The sequence below is a fragment of the Helianthus annuus genome, chromosome 17, assembly GCF_002127325.2.
Source record: "Helianthus annuus cultivar XRQ/B chromosome 17, HanXRQr2.0-SUNRISE, whole genome shotgun sequence".
NCBI classification, from domain to species: Eukaryota; Viridiplantae; Streptophyta; class Magnoliopsida; order Asterales; family Asteraceae; genus Helianthus; species Helianthus annuus.
Window position 1 is genome coordinate 69,384,798 of NC_035449.2, and position 22,599 is coordinate 69,407,396.

At 38.2% G+C, this 22,599-nt stretch overlaps 1 protein-coding gene and 1 long non-coding RNA gene across 19 annotated transcripts; one reads left to right on the forward strand and one right to left on the reverse strand.

The window, feature by feature from the left end:
• The first annotated feature begins 3,484 nt into the window (after positions 1-3,484).
• LOC110924434 lies at positions 3,485-10,183 on the forward strand. Its single transcript, XM_022168441.1, has 2 exons — positions 3,485-4,625; positions 10,179-10,183. Exons 1-2 carry the CDS (start codon positions 3,485-3,487, stop codon positions 10,181-10,183), a joined length of 1,146 nt encoding a protein of 381 aa, XP_022024133.1.
• A 3,467-nt stretch (positions 10,184-13,650) lies between these two features.
• LOC110921090 lies at positions 13,651-19,253 on the reverse strand. Of its 18 annotated transcripts, none has more exons than XR_004887268.1 (16): positions 19,052-19,253; positions 18,852-18,877; positions 18,422-18,657; positions 18,262-18,322; positions 18,087-18,144; positions 17,882-17,968; positions 17,756-17,772; positions 17,512-17,670; positions 16,862-17,422; positions 16,651-16,732; positions 16,436-16,542; positions 15,812-15,860; positions 14,548-14,610; positions 14,271-14,368; positions 14,129-14,162; positions 13,651-13,889 (listed from the first exon to the last, which is right to left on the reverse strand). It is a non-coding gene; the product is annotated as an uncharacterized LOC110921090 (long non-coding RNA). The 18 variants fall into 18 exon arrangements; XR_004887260.1 differs by having other exon boundaries at positions 16,862-16,998; positions 17,249-17,422; positions 18,852-19,247; XR_004887256.1 differs by having other exon boundaries at positions 16,862-16,998; positions 17,184-17,422; positions 18,852-19,247.
• Between the last annotated feature and the right edge of the window lie 3,346 nt (positions 19,254-22,599).

Consider the following 22,599-nt stretch of genomic DNA (forward strand, 5'->3'; position numbering starts at 1 on the left):
CGTATTTTTGTTACAAATATGTTATATACGCTTCATATATGCTCGTATGTTCGAAACGGTGAATCAATTGGTGCTTAATGGTTATTCTTGGAAACTATGTGCTTAACTTGTAATTAATCTAAACATATGCATGAAACGTGTTTTGAACGAGAACGACACTTGATTTTGATACTCATACGCTTAATTATACTTGGTTTATGCCCCTCATACTTAGATCTACCTTAAACTATGCTTTGGTGGCAAGAATAGTCCTTAAATGCCCTAAAATCACCAAAATAACAAGTCTGGGGGGCTAAATTGTAACTTTTTGAAACTTATTTCGAATAAACAAGCCCGGGCGGCCCGCGTGGACTTACCTTGATATCTCAGGCGGGCCGCATGGACCCCGGATCTGCAGAAAACGTAATCAGCTGCATTTTAACGCGATTTTGCACGAAATCCCAAGTTCTAACACTCCCCAATCACCTTTAATCCACCTCTAATCACCTCCAATCACCTCTAACCTCTTCCACTATAAATACACACCTTCTCCAAGCATTTTTACACTTTCACAACTCTCTACAACTCACAAATTCACTCTCAAATTGTTGCAAATCTGCATTTTCGGACAGATTCATACTCTTGCACTAAAGTGAGTATAACTTGCTCATTTCTCAACGAAATTACTTGATTCTTCTTCCTACTTGCTTAGATAATAATGGGGTTCGATTCCTTGACTTCTCCTTGGAGAAATCAGACCTGGAATTGCTCTAAAATGGTCCAAGAACTTTCTGTTTTGTTTCATACTCTTTCAAACTTGTTTAAATTTCATCCAACTTGTGTCTAACACATCTCAAGCCTATGTCCTAATGCTTACAACCTCTCTTATGGTTGGTTAAGCTTAAAAACAAGGTTGAGACACTATAAATCAGAGGTTAAAACCTCAAATACTTTCTGTTTTTATTAGGGTATTTCACCCACAAGTCATGTCCAAGCTTGGTTCTTGATGAGAAGTGATTATGGAACAACTTGGGTTGTTCCAACATAAAATCCTCACATGATTTGATGATTTCTCTTTAGTTAGGTTGTTTGTATTATTGTACTAATCCTAGTTCGTGACCCTCCTTGGTTGTTTTTACATCAAGTGAAGTGGTGAACATTCAAGGGGTTCCTAAATGGAAGCATGTTCTTCCTACCCCATACATGACATCCATGATAACTCGAGGTGCCTAAACGAAGATTCTAATCTTCTACCTCCTACTTGAACTATTGAACTAAATAATATGTAATACTTAACCTAAATATGTACATACACTCATTCGAACCTTTAACATTAAACTTGTGTTTATATGTTAAAGTAGTAGGATAACATCTAAGACCTAAAACTCTAAAGTATGATTCTAATGGGTGTACTCCCCATGAAAACATTCTAACCCTAGCGGTTACATAGTGTCATACAAGGGTTACTAAGTTAAAGATGATTATTTTTCGTATCGTACTTTATTCTACTTTATGTTATATTAAACTCCGAATTTATAATCTTCCGTTGAAAGCCAAACTCACACACCTATGTTTCCTCGTGTAGAAGGACTAGGTGCACCAAGGTAATCCATCACCAAACTTACTCTCGGATCTCCAAATCAAGACTTGTAAACCGTGAGTCTACTCGATCCCTTTTTCCCCTTTACACTTTGGGATGCAACATGTATGTCTATTCAAAACAACTTTTATGCTTAAACAAAACATACTCTATCTATGAACGAAACATGGAACTATTGTGAATATTTGCTATGCTTGTATGCTCTATGAACGATTTGGAACGTTATATGCTCATTAACTTTGCTAGCCCACCTTAACATTTATAGCGCTATAGGATTAACGCCCCGCCCGCTATTCTATTGGGTATTGTTAAGTTAAACATTACCACCCCGCTAAACTATTGGGATTAGGCTATTTTATGCGTTGTATTCTTGGGTTTGATCATATAGTACGCCAACATTGCATTGCTAGTAAATTTATTCACTATGTAACATGTTGGATAAGAGTTTTTATTCTATTATGCCATGTAGTCAAACTTGTATACTCGCCTTTGCTTTTGCATTGAACTCTATTTTAATACATGTTGCAGGTTAATTATTGAGATGATATGCAAGACGAAACAAGATTTAGGGTGGACTAGATACACACCTAGATTAATCTATCTTTTGTTGTTATGTTACAATTTGAAGCAATGTTGCTATTTTTATTTGAATCTTGTATGACATTTAGTCTTGAAATGAAATTTTGAACTAAGTTAATATTGTCACATATTGTTATGATGTTTTGAGCAATTTGTTCGTCTCATCCCGATGTTTCCGCCATCGGTTGGGGTGTGACAGATTGGTATCAGAGCCATAACTATAGAGAATTAGGAAAATTGCCATGCTTTTGCCCTAATCTATAGTTCTAGGAATTTTGCCTCTTATTTGTTGTTTAAAACTTTTGTACTCTACCATGCATGCTTCCTAGCTATACTTCTTTTCGATTAACTTTATGTGCCTTTCCTAAGGCTAACACGAATACACTTATGCTATTTTTATACTCTTGTAACACCAACGAGAAGAATTTACCAATATAGGCGTGAAACCCACAATTTGGTAAACGACTCTCATTCTACCTTTAATCTATTTTGCACGAAATTCCACCATTAAGCTAGGAGTGACATCCACAACTTAATGGTAATTTCCATTTCAACTCTAGTGGACCCTTGTCAAAGTGTCAAAATTTTATTTTGATCGACGAGTACCAACCACATTTAGGGTACGAAATCGTCAAGTTAGGGGTGAAACCCGCATCTCGTCGATTAAGTCCCATTCCTCGATTTTTATTCTCGCCAAAGTCCCGAATGTTTCAATCATTTAGAGATGTGTAGTAACCGGAAGGGTAAGATACCGTTAATCGCTTCTCGACGAGAGTATCTTACTTATAGGCCAAAGCACAATATCTCTAATTCGAAAGAACTTTCGACCCACTTTGGAATAGTCGACGTTTCTCTACCCGAAACAATCCAATGTTTTATTGAGCCTCTCTTTTATGTATCTCAATTTATATGTGATTTTATACTTGAACGTTCGTTCATTTCCAAATGTCGTTTAATCATTTCGCACGTTATCGCAATCACAAACAATAATAATCCCTCTCATGAAGAAACTAAATTTACAATGCTTTCCTTATCCATGTTATGCTATGTGAAACCCATGATTATACTATGTGAGACGTCATAATCTTTTATGAACCTTTTATGCTATATGACATTTTATGCTATGTGAATCAAATTGAACCTTTTATGCTATGTAAATCAAGTTGAACCTTTTATGCTATGTGATCCTTTATGCTATGTGATCAAGTTCATTTCTTAAACAAACATTATGACCAAGTCTCACCTATTCGTTCTTTTGAATCTTAGATGTCTTCTCGTCACTCCAACGCGTCTAAGAAGTCAAAGTCTCGCTCCACCAAGAAGATGATGGCTTTCATGGCCGATCAATTTGCGCGTGTCGTCCCCAGAGTCATTTCCGAGATTCGAGCTTCCGAAACTCCTTACTCTTCCGTCGACTCTAAGGTCGAAGCACGCAAGCCCGCTTCGTTCAACTTTAAACACTTCTCGTCTTGCAATCCCAAGCCATTCACTGGCAATGATGGGGTGACCGCCATGCTCGCGTGGTTCGATAGCATCGAGGTCACTTTCATCAACAGTGACTGCCCTGAAGAGCTAAAAACGCGCAGCGCAACTGGGGTATTCCAAGCCCGAGCTCTTGAGTGGTGGACGAGCGAAAGAAACATCCGGTCGAACGAGCTAGCGTATGCGTTGACTTGGGAGGAAGTCAAAGCTTTGATGATGGACGAGTTTTGCCCGCCTCATGAGCAACGAAAACTAGGGGAAGAATTTTGGGCTCTTAAGCAAGTGGGAGATGATAACCTAGCCTATACCACCAGATTCAAGCAACTCAGTTTCATAGCCCCTCACCTTGTCTCAACCCCTGAGCGCCAGAAGAGCAAGTATATCAATGGTTTACCCCCTAGCATGCGTGATACGATCGAGGGAGCCAAACTCGATAGCATCGAAGCCATTTACCGTTTGGTCGCATCCTTGAACAACAACCGTGTTCGCGATAAGCAAGCCGCAAACCCCGCTCCTTCGAAGCCAGCCCATCAAATCACCCAACAATCGAATAACAATAGGGGGAAGAAGCGAAAGCAATCCAACCCCGTTTGTAACGCGATTGTGCCGCCTGTTAACTCGAACCCTGTTGCTCCTGATAACACCCAAAAGTCGTACACTGGGATTCACCCCAAGTGTGCCACTTGTAACTACCATCATCCCGTCAATGCTAGGTGTCGCCGTTGTGGCCATTGTAACCGTTATGGACACGACACCGCCTTTTGCCGCTACCAACAACAACAAGCACCACAAGCTCAGCAAGCGCAACAAGCTCCACCTGCTCCTCAAAACGCAAGACCAGCTAGGGCTTGTTTCAAATGTGGGGATGTTAATCATATTCGCCCTCAATGTCCGTTATGGAATCAAGAGCAACAACAACCTCCTCGTGGACGCGCCTTCAACTTAAACGCAAATCAAGCGCGCAACGACAATGACGTCGTTAATGGTACGTTTCTTGTTAACCACCTTTATGCTTCGATACTATTTGATACTGGTGCGGACAAAAGCTTTGTGTCCTTGGAATTCGAATCATTGTTAAATTGTGCACGCTCTAAGCTACCTAAGTCGTTTTCCGTTGAAGTCGCCAATGGCAAGTCCATCTTAGTCGATTCCATTCTCCTCGATTGTCGTCTTACTCTTAACGAGCACGCTTTCTCTATCGATCTTATACCCATGCAATTGGGTAGTTTCGACGTCATCATAGGCATGGATTGGCTTCAAAAGAACCATGCTGAAATCGCGTGTCACGAGAAATTCATTCGGTTACCTCTTCCATCCGGTGACGTTTTGCACGTTTATGGAGATCGACCTTCAAAGGGACTAAAGTTGATGTCCTGCACACAAGCGAACAAGTACTTACGCAAACAGTACTTTGGCTTTTTAGCCCACGTTGTGGAAGAAAAGGGCAAGGGAAAAAGTTTAAGTGATGTTCCAGTGGTGCGCGACTTCCCTGACGTCTTTCCTGAAGATCTACCCGGTCCTACTCCTCCTCGATCTGTTGATTTTCGTATTGACCTCATACCTGGTGCAACTCCTGTTGCCAAGGCTCCTTATTGTCTTGCACCTTCCGAGATGCAAGAATTGTCTACTCAGCTTCAAGAACTCCTCGATAAGGGTTTCATTCGTCTAAGTACCTCTCCTTGGGGTGCTCCTGTACTTTTCGTTAAGAAGAAAGATGGTTCTTTCCGCATGTGCATTGATTATCGTGAGCTCAATAAACTCACCGTCAAGAATCGCTATCCTCTTTCGCGTATCGACGACCTCTTTGATAAACTTCAAGGCGCTACCTGTTTCTCCAAAATCGATCTTCGTTCTGGTTATCACCAACTTCGAGTCCTCGAAGAGGACGTTCCCAAAACCGCTTTTCGCACTCGCTATGGACATTACGAGTTCGTGGTTATGCCTTTTGGCTTGACCAACGCACCCGCTGTGTTCATGGATCTCATGAATCATATTTGTAAGCCTTACTTGGATCGCTTCGTGATCGTCTTCATTGATGATATTCTCATTTATTCTAAATCTCGAGCCGATCATGAGCGTCATCTCCGCCTTATACTCGAACTCTTGGGTACTGAAAGTTTATACGCTAAGTTCTCTAAATGCGAGTTTTGGATCAAAGAAGTTCAGTTCCTTGGGCACGTTGTTAGTGAAAAAGGAATCCATGTCGACCCTTCAAAAATCGAAGCCGTGAAGAATTGGACCGCGCCTAAATCTCCTTCTGAAATCCGTTCATTCTTAGGATTGGCGGGTTATTACCGTCGATTCATCTCGAACTTTTCAAAAATCGCCGTTCCTCTCACTTCACTGACTCAAAAGGAGAAACCTTTTGCTTGGGGTCCTGAGCAAGAGGAATCTTTTCAAACTCTCAAGGACTTGCTTTGCAACGCTCCTATCCTCGCTCTTCCTGATGGGAATGATGATTTCGTGGTGTATTGCGATGCCTCGAATCGTGGCCTTGGTTGTGTGCTCATGCAACGGGACAAAGTCATCGCTTACGCCTCTCGCCAACTTAAAATACATGAGATGAATTATACTACCCACAACCTCGAGCTTGGCGCAGTTGTTTTTGCGTTAAAGATTTGGCGACACTACCTATATGGTACGAAGTGTGTGGTTTTCACTGACCATAAAAGCCTACAACACATCTTTGACCAAAAAGAACTCAATATGCGTCAGCGACGTTGGGTGGAATTGCTCAACGACTACGACTGCGAGATTCGCTACCACCCTGGCAAGGCGAATGTCGTGGCCGATGCACTTAGTCATAAGGCTCATGTAGATGTCATTCGTTGTTTTCATATCTCGAGCGATCTTCACAATCGCATTCGTGAAGCGTAGTACTCAGCTATCAATGAAGGTTCCATGGCTGTAGAAATACGTGGAGCATCTGACAGTCAACTCGCTTCGAAACCTGATGGTCTCCTCTATTGTTGTGATCGCGTCTAGATACCAGATCGTGACAATCTTCGTGACCTCATCATGAACGAAGCACACAAATCTAGGTACTCAATTCATCCTGGCGCTGACAAGATGTACCATAATCTACGTACGTCCTATTGGTGGCCCGGTATGAAGAGAGACATTGCTATGTACGTTTCCAAGTGTCTTACCTGTTCGAAAGTCAAAGCCGAGCACCAACGACCTTCTGGTCTACTCGAACAACCTGAAATCCCCATGTGGAAATGGGATAGCATTGCGATGGACTTCATAACTAAGCTCCCTCGTACACCTTCCGGTTACGATAGCATTTGGGTGGTCATTGATCGTTTGACCAAGTCCGCTCAATTCATTCCCATTCGTGAGGATTTCAAGGTTGAACGACTTGCTCATATCTATACCAATGAAGTCATACGCCATCATGGTGTTCCTCTCGACATCATTTCTGATTGTGATGGTCGATTCACTTCGCGTCTCTGGCAAACTTTTCAGTCCGCTATGGGTACTCGTTTGAACTTCAGTACGGCTTTTCATCCTCAAACGGATGGACAGACTGAACGTACTATCCAAACCCTAGAGGACACGCTCCGTTCTTGTGTCATCGACTTTGGTGGTAGTTGGGATGTGCATTTACCTTTGATCGAGTTCTCGTACAACAATAGCTACCACTCCAGTATTCAAATGGCTCCCTTCGAGGCATTGTACGGTCGCAAATGCCGATCTCCTTTAAGCTGGCATGAGATTGGTGACAAACATTTTACTAGCCCTGAGATCATACAAGAAGCAACGGATAAGATTCTCCAAATCCGTGACAATCTACTCAAGGCTCGAAGTCGTCAAAAGAGCTACGCTGACAAGGGACGCAAACCTATGGAATTCAACGTTGGAGACCATGTCCTTCTCAAGGTGTCTCCTTGGAAGGGAGTGGTTCGTTTTGGTAAAAAGGGAAAACTTGCCCCTCGCTATGTTGGTCCTTTCAAGATATTCGAAAGGATTGGTAAGGTGGCTTATCGACTCGATTTACCTCAAGAGCTCAGCAATGTTCATCCAACGTTCCACGTCTCGAACCTAAAGAAATGTCTCGCTGATGAAGGACTTCAAGTTCCTCTCAAAGATCTTCAAATCAACGAAACTATGCATTTTGTGGAAAAGCCGGTGGAAATCGTGGAACAAGAAGTCAAGTTGCTACGGCGCAGTAAAATTCCTATCGTTAAGGTTAGATGGGAAGGAAAACGTGGCGCTGAATTTACTTGGGAACTCAAAAAGGATATGAAGTCAAAATATCCTCATCTCTTCCCTACGTCTTCCTAAATTTCGGGACGAAATTTCCTAAAGGAGGGGAGACTGTAACGCTCGGCTCTTTTGTACTTTCCATTTATAGAAAGTTTTGTTCGTAATTCTATTTTTGGAAACCTTGTATCGTTGTAATCGTTCCTTTCTTTATAATCTTTGTCAAACCGAGACTTGGATCATTAATGAAGCTCGTAGTTTTGTTACAAATATGTTATACACGCTTCATATATGCTCGTATGTTCGAAGCGGTGAATCAATTGGTGCTTAATGGTTATTCTTGGAAACTATGTGCTTAACTTGTAATTAATCTAAACATATGCATGAAACGTGTTTTGAACAAGAACGACACTTGATTTTGATACTCATACGCTTAATTATACTTGGTTTATGCCCCTCATACTTAGATCTACCTTAAACTATGCTTTGGTGGCAAGAATAGTCCTTAAATGCCCTAAAATCACCAAAATAACAAGTCTGGGGGCTAAATTGTAACTTTTTGAAACTTATTTCGAATAAACAAGCCCGGGCGGCCCGCGTGGACTTACCCTGATATCTCAGGCGGGCCGCATGGACCCCAGATCTGCAGAAAACGTAATCAGCTGCATTTTAACGCGATTTTGCACGAAATCCCAAGTTCTAACACTCCCCAATCACCTTTAATCCACCTCTAATCACCTCCAATCACCTCTAACCTCTTCCACTATAAATACACACCTTCTCCAAGCATTTTTACACTTTCACAACTCTCTACAACTCACAAATTCACTCTCAAATTGTTGCAAATCTGCATTTTCGGACAGATTCATACTCTTGCACTAAAATGAGTATAACTTGCTCATTTCTCAACGAAATTACTTGATTCTTCTTCCTACTTGCTTGGATAATCATGAGGTTCGATTCCTTGACTCCTCCTTGGAGAATTCAGACCTGGAATTGCTCTGAAATGGTCCAAGAACTTTCTGTTTTGTTTCATACTCTTTCAAACTTGTTTAAATTTCATCCAACTTGTGTCTAACACATCTCAAGCCTATGTCCTAATGCTTACAACCTCTCTTATGGTTGGTTAAGCTTAAAAACAAGGTTGAGACACTATAAATCAAAGGTTAAAACCTCAAATACTTTCTGTTTTTATTAGGGTATTTCACCCACAAGTCATGTCCAAGCTTGGTTCTTGATGAGAAGTGATTATGGAACAACTTGGGTTGTTCCAACATAAAATCCTCACATGATTTGATGATTTCTCTTTAGTTAGGTTGTTTGTATTATTGTACTAATCCTAGTTTGTGACCCTCGTTGGTTGTTTTTACATCAAGTGAAGTGGTGAACATTCAAGGGGTTCCTAAATGGAAGCATGTTCTTCCTACCCCATACATGACATCCATGATAACTCGAGGTGCCTAAACGAAGATTCTAATCTTCTACTTCCTACTTGAACTATTGAACTAAATAATATGTAATACTTAACCTAAATATGTACATACACTCATTCGAACCTTTAACATTAAACTTGTGTTTATATCTTAAAGTAGTAGGATAACATCTAAGACCTAAAACTCTAAAGTATGATTCTAATGGGTGTACTACCCATGAAAACATTCTAACCCTAGCGGTTACATAGTGTCATACAAGGGTTACTAAGTTAAAGATGATTATTTTTCGTATCGTACTTTATTCTACTTTATGTTATATTAAACTCCGAATTTATAATCTTTCGTTGAACGCCAAACTCACACACCTATGTTTCCTCGTGTAGAAGGACTAGGTGCACCAAGGTAATCCATCACCAAACTTACTCTCGGATCTCCAAGTCAAGACTTGTAAACCGTGAGTCTACTCGATCCCTTTTTCCCCTTTACACTTTGAGATGCAACATGTATGTCTATTCAAAACAACCTTTTTGCTTAAACAAAACATACTCTATCTATGAACGAAACATGAAACTATTGTGAATATTTGCTATGCTTGTATGCTCTATGAACGATTTGGAACGTTATATTCTCATTAACTTTGCTAGCCCACCTTAACAATTATAGCGCTATAGGATTAACGCCCCGCCCGCTATTCTATTGGGTATTGTTAAGTTAAACATTACCACCCCGCTAAACTATTGGGATTAGGCTATTTTATGCGTTGTATTCTTGGGTTTGATCATATAGTACGCCAACATGTAACATGTTGGATACGAGTTTTTATTCTTTTATGCCATGTAGTCAAACTTGTATACTCGTCTTTGCTTTTGCATTGAACTCTATTTTAATACATGTTGCAGGTTAATTATTAAGATGATATGCAAGACGAAACAAGATTTAGGGTGGACTAGATACACACCTAGATTAATCTATCTTTTGTTGTTATGTTACAATTTGAAACAATGTTGCTATTTTTATTTGAATCTTGTATGACATTTAGTCTTGAAATGAAATTTTGAACTAAATTAATATTGTCACATAGTGTTATGATGTTTTGAGCAATTTGTTCGTCTCATCCCGATGTTTCCGCGATCGGTTGGGGTGTGACACCACAACCCACCTCCAGCAAACACACCTTCACCATCCACAACTAGGGCTGTCCAAACTGCTCGACGATCGCTCGAAAAATGCTCGAAAAATGATCGTTCGATTCCCGCTCAGTTTGTAAATGAGCCGATCGGATCGGTTCGATTCAAATTCAATCCGAGCATGAGCAAAGCTCCGCTCGCTCGACGATCGCTCGGTTTCGCTCGAATTATTTTTATTAATAATTAATATATATATATATATATTATAGATTTTATAGATTAAAAACCCAAAAAAATATAATACCCCAAAAAAATATATATTATGGTTTTGTTTAATGCTTGTGTTTATAGGCTAAATGTTGATTTGAAGTTGAATTTTGTGGATGAAGATGATCAAGCTTAAAGAAGAAGTTTATGGCTTTTGAACTAAATGACAATTTATATTCGCACTTTATTTTTAGAACATTTTTAGAATCATGATTTGAGTTATGTATTGCTTTTGTTAGTAAAGTGTTGGACATGTTTTAATTAAGTTAGAATTTGTTTTTGTTGAACGAAGCCTTATCATTCAATCGAGCGAAAACGATCCGCTCGATTTTTTTTAGGATTTGATAAAAACCGAGCGAAACCGAGCGAAACTGAGCCGATCGATTCAAATTCAATCCGAGCATGAGCATCACTTTTGCGCTCGGTTTTGCAAATTTGATCCGCTCGGATCGAATCGGTTGTAAATCAATCCGAGCATGAGCATACCCTCGATCGGATCGGATCGGTTCATGAACACCCCTATCCACAACCCACCATCACATCCACCTTCACCATCCAAAACCCACCACCACATCCACCTTCACCATCCAAAACCCATCACCGTACACCTCCCACCACTGCCACCCATCATCACCGTCGCACCCACCATCGTACACCTCCCACCACCGCCACCGCCACCCATCATCACCATCGCACCCACCACCGGAAACCTCCCACCACCGCTAAACACACCATCACACCCCACCACTATCCACCACCCACCGCCGTACAGAGTTTTTCAGAGAGAGAGAGAGAGAGTGAGTGGTTTTTTTTAGAGAGAGAGTGAGTACAGTAGAGAGAGAGAGAAGAAAGAGGGATAAGAGAGAGAGAGAGAGAGCATATGTTTACTTTTTAATATATTTTCTATTTTACAAAATAGTCCCAATGTATATATTACTTACACAATAGCCCCTTAGGAGGTGAAATTACAATAGTACCCTCATGTGCCTTACACATGACTAGATTTAACCAAAAAATTTAACTGGGTTTGGCTTAAAGGACAAAACGTGCAAGATTTTGAAAGGTAAAGGACACCGCCTGTAAACTTTTTGCCAAAAGGACAGCGCCTGAAATTTGATGTAAACATAAAGGACAAAACTTGTAATTTACTCTTATTATTATGTATTGTTTGGTAGGAAAAAAAACGAAGGAATAAAATCAGTGGTGAGTGGTGGTGGTCGATGGTAGTGATTGTGGGTGGCAGCGACGGTGGTGGGTGGCAGCGGCGGTAGATGGGGGTGGCGGCGGCGATGGCGGGTGGTGGTAACCGGGGGGTGCGTGGAGGCAGAGTTAGCAGTGGGTGGTGGCGACGACGGTTGTTGGTTGTGTCGGTGATGGTGGGTGGCGGCGGCGACTGGCGTTGGCGACGATGGTGCTTGGTAGCGGCGGTGGGTGGCAGCGGCGGTGGGTGGCAACAGTGGTGGGTGGCAACGGTGGCGGGTGGGTGGCGGCGACACTGGTGGCTGTTGGGGTGGCGGTGTTGACGGGTTGCGGGTGGAGGCGACGATGGCGTCTGTGGTGGTGGTGGGTGGTGGCGAAGGTGGTGGGTTGTGGTGTTGGTGATGAATGGTGCTAGATGGGATGGAATGAAAAAAAACATGGGGAGTGGATTAAATGATTTTAAGGGAATGGAATGCCATATGGAACGGGTGATTCCATTCCATTGACCAATCAAACACCTCTTTCTTCATTCCCTCATAATGATCCATTCCATTCCGCATCTCATTCCTACATACGAAACACTACCTTAGTTACCTTCTGATGTTATTTAATGTTTTTCTTTTAACGAGTTGACTTTAGCTCGCCTGTTGCGGCGGGATAATAATTATAAATGTTTTAGGGGTCCTAATAATCACACACCCTAAAATCTTAATTTCACACCTTGTATACGGGTCGTATAACATTATACAGCCCGTATAGAATAATTTAACATGACAAATATTTAGCTGTATAATAGTATATGGCTTGTATAATGATATACGACTCATAGACATAGAGAAAATATTAGGCCGTATAACATTCTATACCGGTCGTATAACCTTATACGGGTCGTATAACATTATATGGGTCGTATAACATTCTATACGGGCCGTATAATGTTATACGGCCCGTATACATAGACAAATAAACATTCCCTGATTTTTTTTTGTGAAACAATCATTTATACGACCCGTATAACTCTATACGGATCGTATACATGTAAGGGTGTGAAAATAAGATTTTATGGTTGTGGGAATAGTGAGACCCATGTTTTAGTAGTTATATTATATGTGAAAACGTTTATTGAAAACATTCTTTTCTTGTTGTTTTATCACCCTTAAACAATCATATTTCAAGGTGTATACATGTGACTTTGAATTGTAAGCAAACTAAATAACTTAAACGATATGCATAAATCAAATATAATAAATAAAATGACTAATTTATTATCATTCTTGATCTCCATGAAGCCACCCAGTGAGAAAAATAACTGAATCAACCACCCTTATGTTTGACTAGGTTATCACCCGGGAAATGCTTCCCGGGCTGGAGAAAGTTATTAATATTAATTATTAATGATCGATATATTAACTAAATAATACAAACATATTGACATATTATATAAATCACTTTCAAAATGTTGCTTGGTTTTAAAAGGCATGAGGCGCTACCGTGTGTTTTGATTCCAAAAGCCAATGCGTATTAACTATAAAAAACATCAACACCATGAGTATTATATTATAAATGCAAGATTTCCTCAATTTACTGGTTAGTACCCGATTCTTTACAACCTTGCCCAAATAGTTCCAGTTTCATATTTTACCGAACCCCATCTGACGGTTATATTTTTCTACGATTTATTATTTCGAGTTTTTCATAATATTCTATAGGCCAGACAGATATGCGCTATTTACCTTCAATGTGTATATGTGCTCGACCAATGGACGTCTACCACACAGGTTGAACATAATATATATAATTCATTATTGTGTTAATAAATTTCTTATAAACAAAGTTGCATATTGAATTAAATAACAAAAATTGAATTACAAACAAAATTTACAAATAAAAAACAATAAAATCCACAAATCTATAGTGAACTCCCTCTTGACAAAGCTTAGCAGGAATGGTAGTACTTATGATTACCCGGATGTGATGGTTGCGGACCTTGTGATGAGAAGCCGTCACACTGTACACCTATTCAATAGAACCATTTAAGGTCATTATAATACACAGTGATCTCAGCCAAATGCACGTTAGTTCTATATATTAATTATTAACCAAATGCACATTAGTTCTATATATTAATTATTAATGACTAATCTATAATTAAAATCATATAAAGAAATTGACATATTAACGTGTGAGATATAAAGAAACTTATAAAGCATCTGGACAGTTTATAAAACATGATCTGACATTTGTGAAGGTATCACCTTTATTCAAGAGATTAAGCAGGTTTGTGATAACCTGGCAACATAAATCTGAAAATAATATGTTGGATCATGTTCATGTAAGAGGATGAATCGATACATTATGTAACACCTATATGTTGATATAAATAAACAAAAGAAGCACCTGAGAACACCTCCTTGAATCCAACTGAGGATCATTAACGACCCTAGCTTCCTGAAGAACTGCTCCTTTCTTGATTCCAGAGAAGGTAGAGTACTCAGCTGCACGTGACAACGAAACTCAATTATATACAACAAAGATACATGGAAGCACAGACAATGTCATCACCTGGGATTGCTTCCCGGGCTCGAGAAAGTTATCTATATTAACAACTATCTACGATTGATTAATACATAATTAAAATCACACAAAAAGTATGACATATTAAGCTTGCCCACACTTTGTAATGCGTCATTTCGCTATTGTATATCTCCTTGCCTTTAATAGCCTCTTCCTTGTATACCTAAATCAAGAAACAATCCATCACCTGTTTATTTGAATCGGTCGATTTAAATTTACATATATTATCTCTAATGGTTAAGATGGGTAAAAACAAAAAAAAAATGGAGTTAAATACTATTTCCGTCCTTGTGGTTTGCTAAACAAATTCATTTCAATCCAAAAGAAATTATGGCCTTTTTTGGTCCATTTTTTTCAGTTTTGTGTCAAAAGTAAACACGCCCTTCACGCCATCCATTCTGCCGTTTACTTCAGCCCTCATGCTCCTCATTTGAGGGGCTTTTTAGTCTTTTTCACTTAACCCCTTTTAACTATCTTTATTTGAGGCATAAAACAACATATTTTTCAACCGAACACTGCATAACACTGCATAAAAGTGCAGAAAATTGAGGCATAAAACTGCAGAATTATGACCACTAAAGCGCAGAATTATGACCATTAAAGAGCAGAATTTCGAGACACAAAAGCACATAATTTTGAGCATAAAATTGAGGAATTTTTTAACCAAACACTGCAGAATTTTAAGGCATAAAACAACAGATTTTTCAACCAAACACTGCAAAATTATGAACAATAAAGAGCAGAATTATAACTATAAAAGCACAGAATTTGGAGGCATAAAAGCGCAGAATTTTGAGACATAAAACAACAGATTTTTAAACCAAACACTGCATAATTTTGACCATCAACAATGAAACAATTTATAACCCTTACAACATGGAAAACTCCCAATGAAATTCAAGCTTTTGCTGTACAAACTGAATTGTAGCATTAAGATTTATATAAAATCCATACAGCCTATAAAATGGCCAATGAAATTCAACCAAAATGGGGAATAATACAAAATGCAGTATTCATAATGCATTACATAAATACCATTAGGGTTTATTAATTATTGTAAATAATAAAGAGAGTTAAAAGGAGTTAAGAGTGAAAAAGACTAATATGCCCCTCAAATGAGGGGCATGAGGGCAGAAGTAAAACGGCAAAATGGATGGCTTGAATGGGGTGTTTAATTTCAACACAAAACCGAAACAAATGGACCAAAAAAGACCAAAAAAATCTTTTGGATTGAAATCGATTTGTTGAGCAAACCACAAGGACGAAAATAGTATTTCACTCAAAAAATATTAGTTAGATTAGAAAAAGGGTGTTGGATGTCACATAATGCATTTTAATACATAACCAGACCCCCCTGGACGTACCCGTTTTAGACAAAAGGACTTTTGATCAACCCAAGCGACCTGTCTTTACCTGCATTAAAAAATGACCAGTTATGACCAAAACCCATTTTGACCAGTTACAACACACCAAACGGCTAAAATTGAAATAAAATAAAAAAATAGCTAAAAATACAAACATTTCGAATGTCACACAAAGTGTATCTGGAAATTTTAATAAACATATGCTCCTAAATTTTTTATTAGAAAAAGTAGACAACAAAAGGATCAACCCAATCCAACCAGTACTGACCCGGTAGGAACCATTATCGGAAAAAAAATCAGACCAATCCAGCCGACCCATTTTGGCCTGCAGCAAAAAGGGTCCGCTTTGATCTAAACTTAATCATACCAGCTACAACACGCCTACACACCGCATTTTGAGACCCACTTATATTTCTAAAAAAGTAATGCAAAGGTTTGTAATCTGTAATATATGAGGTGATTATGTTAAAATTGGTATTTACTGACCTAGTTGAAATTTTAACTTGTGTGAACTTTTTATTTGACTTGTTTGACTGACTTGACTCATTATTAGCTAATATTTTTCTAAGTGAACAGGTTGAAACTTTCAACCCGTATAACTGATTCGACCCATTTGACACTTACCGTGATTGACAGGTGAACGTCGTAAAAGGCTTGAAGTTGTATGAATAAAATACTCACGAACAGTGAATTAACTTGGTTAACTGATTAAGTGAATAATCTCCAAGTTGCTGGAAAAAATGAAATTAGACTCAATTTTGTAATTTTAACAAAATTGGATTCAAAACTATAAATAATAAAGCTTATAAGTTAACCACCAAGTATTCACAAAAGTTTACCGAGACTACACAAATACTAAAACAACTTGAAAATATCACCAGCTATCGGCTTTATTCTCAATAACCGCAGCATAGTAGGAACCTAGAAAAAAACATTTATCGTGTAATTCAGCTCCATAAAATCCCAAATGTGTTCATTTGACCCGTGCTTTAATAAGCACAATATGATACATGCAACTCAAAAAAGAAAAAGAAAGCGATATATATTGACCTGTTCTCACATAATCCTGCATCATATTTTGCTGATGAAGCAGTTGCCCGCAGTAATGGAAATACGTTTTAGCATAAGATGCTTCTATTTTATCATCAAACTTGCTTTTAGAAGAAGAAACCGTTCCGTTTAGTAAACTTGATCATGTAGAAAGAAACAATAAATAATCAGGTCGATTAAGAGTGCATTCGCCGCATTAAAAGCACAATAAGTATAATGTGGTTTTAACATCCGACAGTGGTTAAACTTTTCACTCTTTCGTTTTATCTCACCGGGTGTAAATATGAGATAAAGGAATTACTAAAGTTAAAAGAAACGGTACCATTAATCATTAATGCATGACCATAATTTTAGCATAAATTAACATATCTTGAGTAACCGCTTTACTTTTCCATTGCTCAAGTGCACCCGGTTTGAATTCACCGACTGGGATGATGACATGGCAGAACTTGAACCCGAACCTGTTGTGTTCTTATTAACGTCAGTTTCCTTTGCAAAACAACCACCGGAGCCCCTTACCCTTGTCATAGCATGCTGATGCCGTGATTCATGAAGATAAGGCTGTAAATATCACAAAATTGTTTACCAATTTGCCTAGCCAGATTTTCACACACAAAATATATATATAAAACTATAAAACTATAACTGACCTTTCTGTCTTTTATAAGTTTCTTCTCAAGCTCTACTTTTGCACAGGATTGCCTTCGCCTTAATATCGCATGGTATTTTTTGGCATTCACGTAAACAGGCTCTTGCGCCATTTCAAGTGGCAAAGGCATCCTTGCTTGCTCAAGAAACTGAGGATGAACCTACAAAACACAATTAAAATGAATTGAGTACCCACACATGACACCTATAAATATAAAGATAGATATATGAGATCATGTGTCTTACCAAAGGCTGACCATAAGCTGCCATCATTCCACAAATATTAAATTTTTATTTCATAAAAAAGAAAACAAAACGAATACGAAATATGCGTGTATAACCAAGATGATAAGTTTGTTAAATTTATCATACCTGTTGCTTTCACGATACCAACAATTCTAAGGCAAATGCATCATTGTGTCCCTGAACTTGCATACAAACCCCAGTAGATTCCCGTACCTTAAATTATATAGTCAAAGACACACTTTTTACTCTAGTAATCTAGTAAAATAAAATAGTCTGGCATGGAAAAGAATGTGAAAGCATATTGAAAAGGTATAAAACTCAAAATCCATACCCAAAAAAAATCAAAATTATGTGATACTCATATTCAGTTTTGGCCATTAATACCGTATCTGTAATAAATTCCACATCAATTTCAAAGCTTTCAAGGAAACAATACCCGAAACCCATTTAATTGATTAAAAAAATACTCAAAAGCATTTATAGAAGAAAGATGAACATATACTAACCTTGGAAACAGTATTGGAACATCTACGGAAAAGAATGATCATATCCAAGTTTTGAAAAACCCTAATTGATGAACAAACGAATTTTAAATAAAGATTTTGCAGCTATAAAGCACGAATCATGAAGAAAACTTACATTTATGAAATTAGAGAACAAACCCACCTCAATTATCAAACAATACACATAAATTTTCAATCTTTATCCTTTGGGTACTGGTTATAAGATCACAAACCAACAAACACACTATTTGCAAACAATAAAAAATCAATATAACAAACAATAATTTGGGGATACCTAAACACCATGGATTCTGAAGCGAAAAACGGATGACTAATGACCGGAACCCTAGCCGTATAAGCTGAAGGGGCGGCTAGGGCATTTTGTCCTAGTTTTCAGATCTGTAACATAAAACCACACCAAGAATGATAGCAAGAATCAAATAATAATCAAAACTATTCAAAATCCTGTAAGTAAGCAAGCAATCAATCAAACATAAAAAATGAAACAGAAATCAAAACCAAAAGAAGTCTAATCGATTAACAAAAGGATTAAGATGCAGTAGATAAACACTTAAAGATGAGAAAAAGTGTACCTTCATGTAAAATCCGTGTTGGATGTCTGCAAGTAGAGAAGAATTACAACAAAACATTAGTTTTTCGATGAAATTATGACCTCAAATCCACATAATCGATGGTGATTGAGATGAAGAGAAATTGTTGAAGATCCAATATGATCTGAGGAAGCGCAGTAGTAGAGATATCTAGGGTTTTAGCAAAGAAAAGATGTTAGAACCTCTCAGATGGCAGAAGAAGACGGAGGCTAGGGTTTCGGTGTGAACCAGTGAAGGAAAATAATGAGGCCACATGAATTTAGGTTTTTAGGTGATTTATATACCCGGGTCATAAAACGGGTTGGATCACATCAAAACCGGGATCCGCGAACAAAAATTAACCCAGCTCATTTTCCCGCCAAAAATGAATCTAGGAGGCTCTAAGGTGATGCCACGTCAGCCCAAATCTTTATGTTTATTATATATAATAGATTTGGTATGTGTATTGAATCGATACCCCATAGAGATTCAAGGAAGGGATAAAAAAACATAGAAAATCATACGCTCTAATCGATATATGTATTGTTGAATCAATTGAATCGAAGAAGCTTTGAAATTTTTAGTTTTGAGGTAGAACGTGAGTGATGTATTAGTTTTAATTCAAATTACGAAAATAATAATAACTATGCAAGTTGTGATGTTTTTTCATCCATATAAAAAATAAGACCAAATATTTTTTTTCAAATTCATCGGTTCAATTTCTAAGAGAGAGTAAATATTTTAACGGGTTTGTTGTGTGTTTTCATATCAACCCATGAAAAATGTTCGGTGTGTTATCATACTCAGAATATTGATAATATAAATATTAATACAAAAGAATTTCAGCAAACATCCACATAGAACAGATTAAAAAAAACCCACACGTGGCAGTAACTATCGAATACACGAAACAACTCTCTTTTCTGGCCAGTAGTACCCCACCATCAACTTCCATTGCGAGACAAAGATATTAAACATTAAACACTATAAAGAAGGAACTTACATGTGCATGTATGTGTTGTAAGTTAGGCTTTGGGAGTTTTTCAAAAAAAATGGAAAATTTTTTTTTAACCCTAAAGTTTTAATGTTTGACAATTTAAGTTTAAACTTCTAATTTTTGTTTTCTTTTAACCCTAAAGTTTTAATGTTTGACAATTTAAGTTTAAACTTCTAATTTTTGTTTTCTTTTAACCCTAAAGTTTTAATCTTTGACAATTTACCCTAAAGTTTTAATATTTAACAATTTAAGTTTAAAATTTTTAATCTTTATTTCCTTTTTAACACTAAAGTTTTAATCTTTAACAATTTAACTTTAAAGTTTTAATTTTTGGTAAATTAACCCCTTTGATTAATTTGATTTTTTACTTCTAATTCAAAAGTTTCCATCTTTTGCGATTTAACCACTTTGATTTTTTTTACTTATGTCTTGTAATCTTGACTTTAGAGGTTTTTCAAAGAAAAAATGATCATATATATGGTTGTTGTAACCTTGGCTTTGGAGGTTTTTAAAAAAAATGATTTTTTTTTACTTTTCACCCAAAAGTATTTCATAAATTACTTTTAACCCAAAACTATTTTTTTTTTACTTTTAACACAAAACTTTTTATCTTTTGCAATCTATCCTCACAACTTTTTTTACTTTCAACTTTGGTCCTTTATAGTTTTCATTTTCCGCAAATTTTTCACTATATGTTTCGTTCTAAATTTTGCGACTTAACACATCGCAACGTGCGTCTTTGGTTTAGCATTTTTACGTTTCGTTCTAAATTTTGCGAGTTAACAAGACGCAACGTGCGTGTGTGGGTGAACATTTTTACATCATCTACGTTTTTTTTGTTTGACGGGTTCAACATAACGTGCTTATCCTAAATCGATTTAGTTAACTAAAGAATCCCCGCCGCATTGCGGCGGGTCGTAATTCTAGTTAAAACAAAATCAACAAAAACAAAAAATCGAAATTCTAAAATGACGATCAAATCGGTGGTTACGGCTTTAACGTTAACCGGAGAGGCCTGCAAATTAGTCGACGTTGACTTCTCTGACTTTGATTCATGGCATGTTATCGATCCGTCCGATGCCGATGACGGAAACTTCAGTTATGGTGGTGTCACCACCACCGACGATGAAGACGATGTCGTTCCGGATGTTGATGATCTTCTTCAATTCAACATCTATTTGGATTATGATTTCTTTTTATAGGACACAACAGAACCCTTTGTAATATTTTGAAGTGAGCATGAATAGTTAATTCGGTTCACAAATGAAAAGAGCATACGGTACCACCGCAGGATATGTTTTTATATCGATCATTCTTGGCGCCATTTTATAGGAATGCAGACGGGTTATAAGATAATTTTTGTGAAGGTACGAGTTATATATGGTGTGAAACGTTGGCAAGCGATGGCGGAAACGGTGGTCAGAAAACAGATGTCGGTTTGGTAATTTCTTTTCAAATGACGCTTGTTATATCATGTTTACGGAGATGGTGGGATACTCTCAAACACATTTTGCAGTTACAATTTCCTTGTATGCATTGGTAAATCATATATGCCAACAACCATCAAAAGCTCTGATCAAAAGTTGCGTTGTTTGCGTATACCTTTGTTGGCAAACGTTACCCATCGTTTGGTTTCAATTCATGAATGGAGGTTGAAGGAGTGAGAACAGGATTTGGGGACATTAAAAAGTTTGGTTAGGGTGAGCGGGACACTCCCCTCTTAGGGGAGTCCCCTCTCCTACACATACCTAATCAGGTTATGCCACGTCAACTCCCCTCTTAAACTCCCGTCACATCCTAAATTTGATGGCGGCACTCCCCTCTTAGGGGACTTGTTTTTTTTTTATTAAAAATAAATAAATAAATAAATAAAGAAAAATAATTGATTGGTTGTTACAAGCTATGGGCCCACCATCTCCTCTCTTCTTGTGCGGTGACTCCTCCCCCAACCCCCTCCCCGATTTGGGTCCCCGCAGGGATGGCGGCGGTGTTCCCGCTCGAGGAATGGGGTCACCGATCCGCCTCCCCGCTGGTGCCCCGCTCACCCTTATTTGGAATGGGGTAAAGAGGTTGTTGATCTACAAAACAGAAGCACATGTTATGATGATGTTGAAGAATGTAATATGGTTGAGACCCTCCCACCGATGCCTCCCATTGTCAAAATGGTTCCAATGATCACCATCTTCGTCTTCAAAAACACACCTGGAAACAATGTTAGAATGTTATCCATCAAAAAGAAAAGAAAAGAAAACAGGTGATAAATAGTAAGGAACAGGAGGGTTGTTTTTTAATTAATAATATAAAAGGGAAAATTACCAAAATGTCTTTTGACCAAGTGCATTTGCAAAATTGTCACCTTCCTGCGTCCTTGGAAGGTCATCCCAGCATCGGAAGCGTCCGCCTTTCGCGTTTAAGCGTCCGCCTGTCACGTTGAAGCATCCGTTCCCTTTCAAGCGACACGTGTTGAAGCGTCCGTTCCGTTACGAAATTGCGTCAGTCACCGACGCAATTTTTTTAATGCGTCCATGTGTATGTTTCCGAGGCCTGGCCGATGTTTCCGAGGCCTGGTCGACGCTTCCGAGGCCTGGACGACGCTTTCGAGGCATGGACGATGCTTCCGAGGCTTGACCCCGACGCTCCCCCGATGCTTGACCGACGCTTCGGTAAAAAAAAATGGAAACTCAAAAGCCGTTTAACTTTTACCGTTGCACACATTTACCCCACTATATAACCCGTTCACTTATCACTTACCAA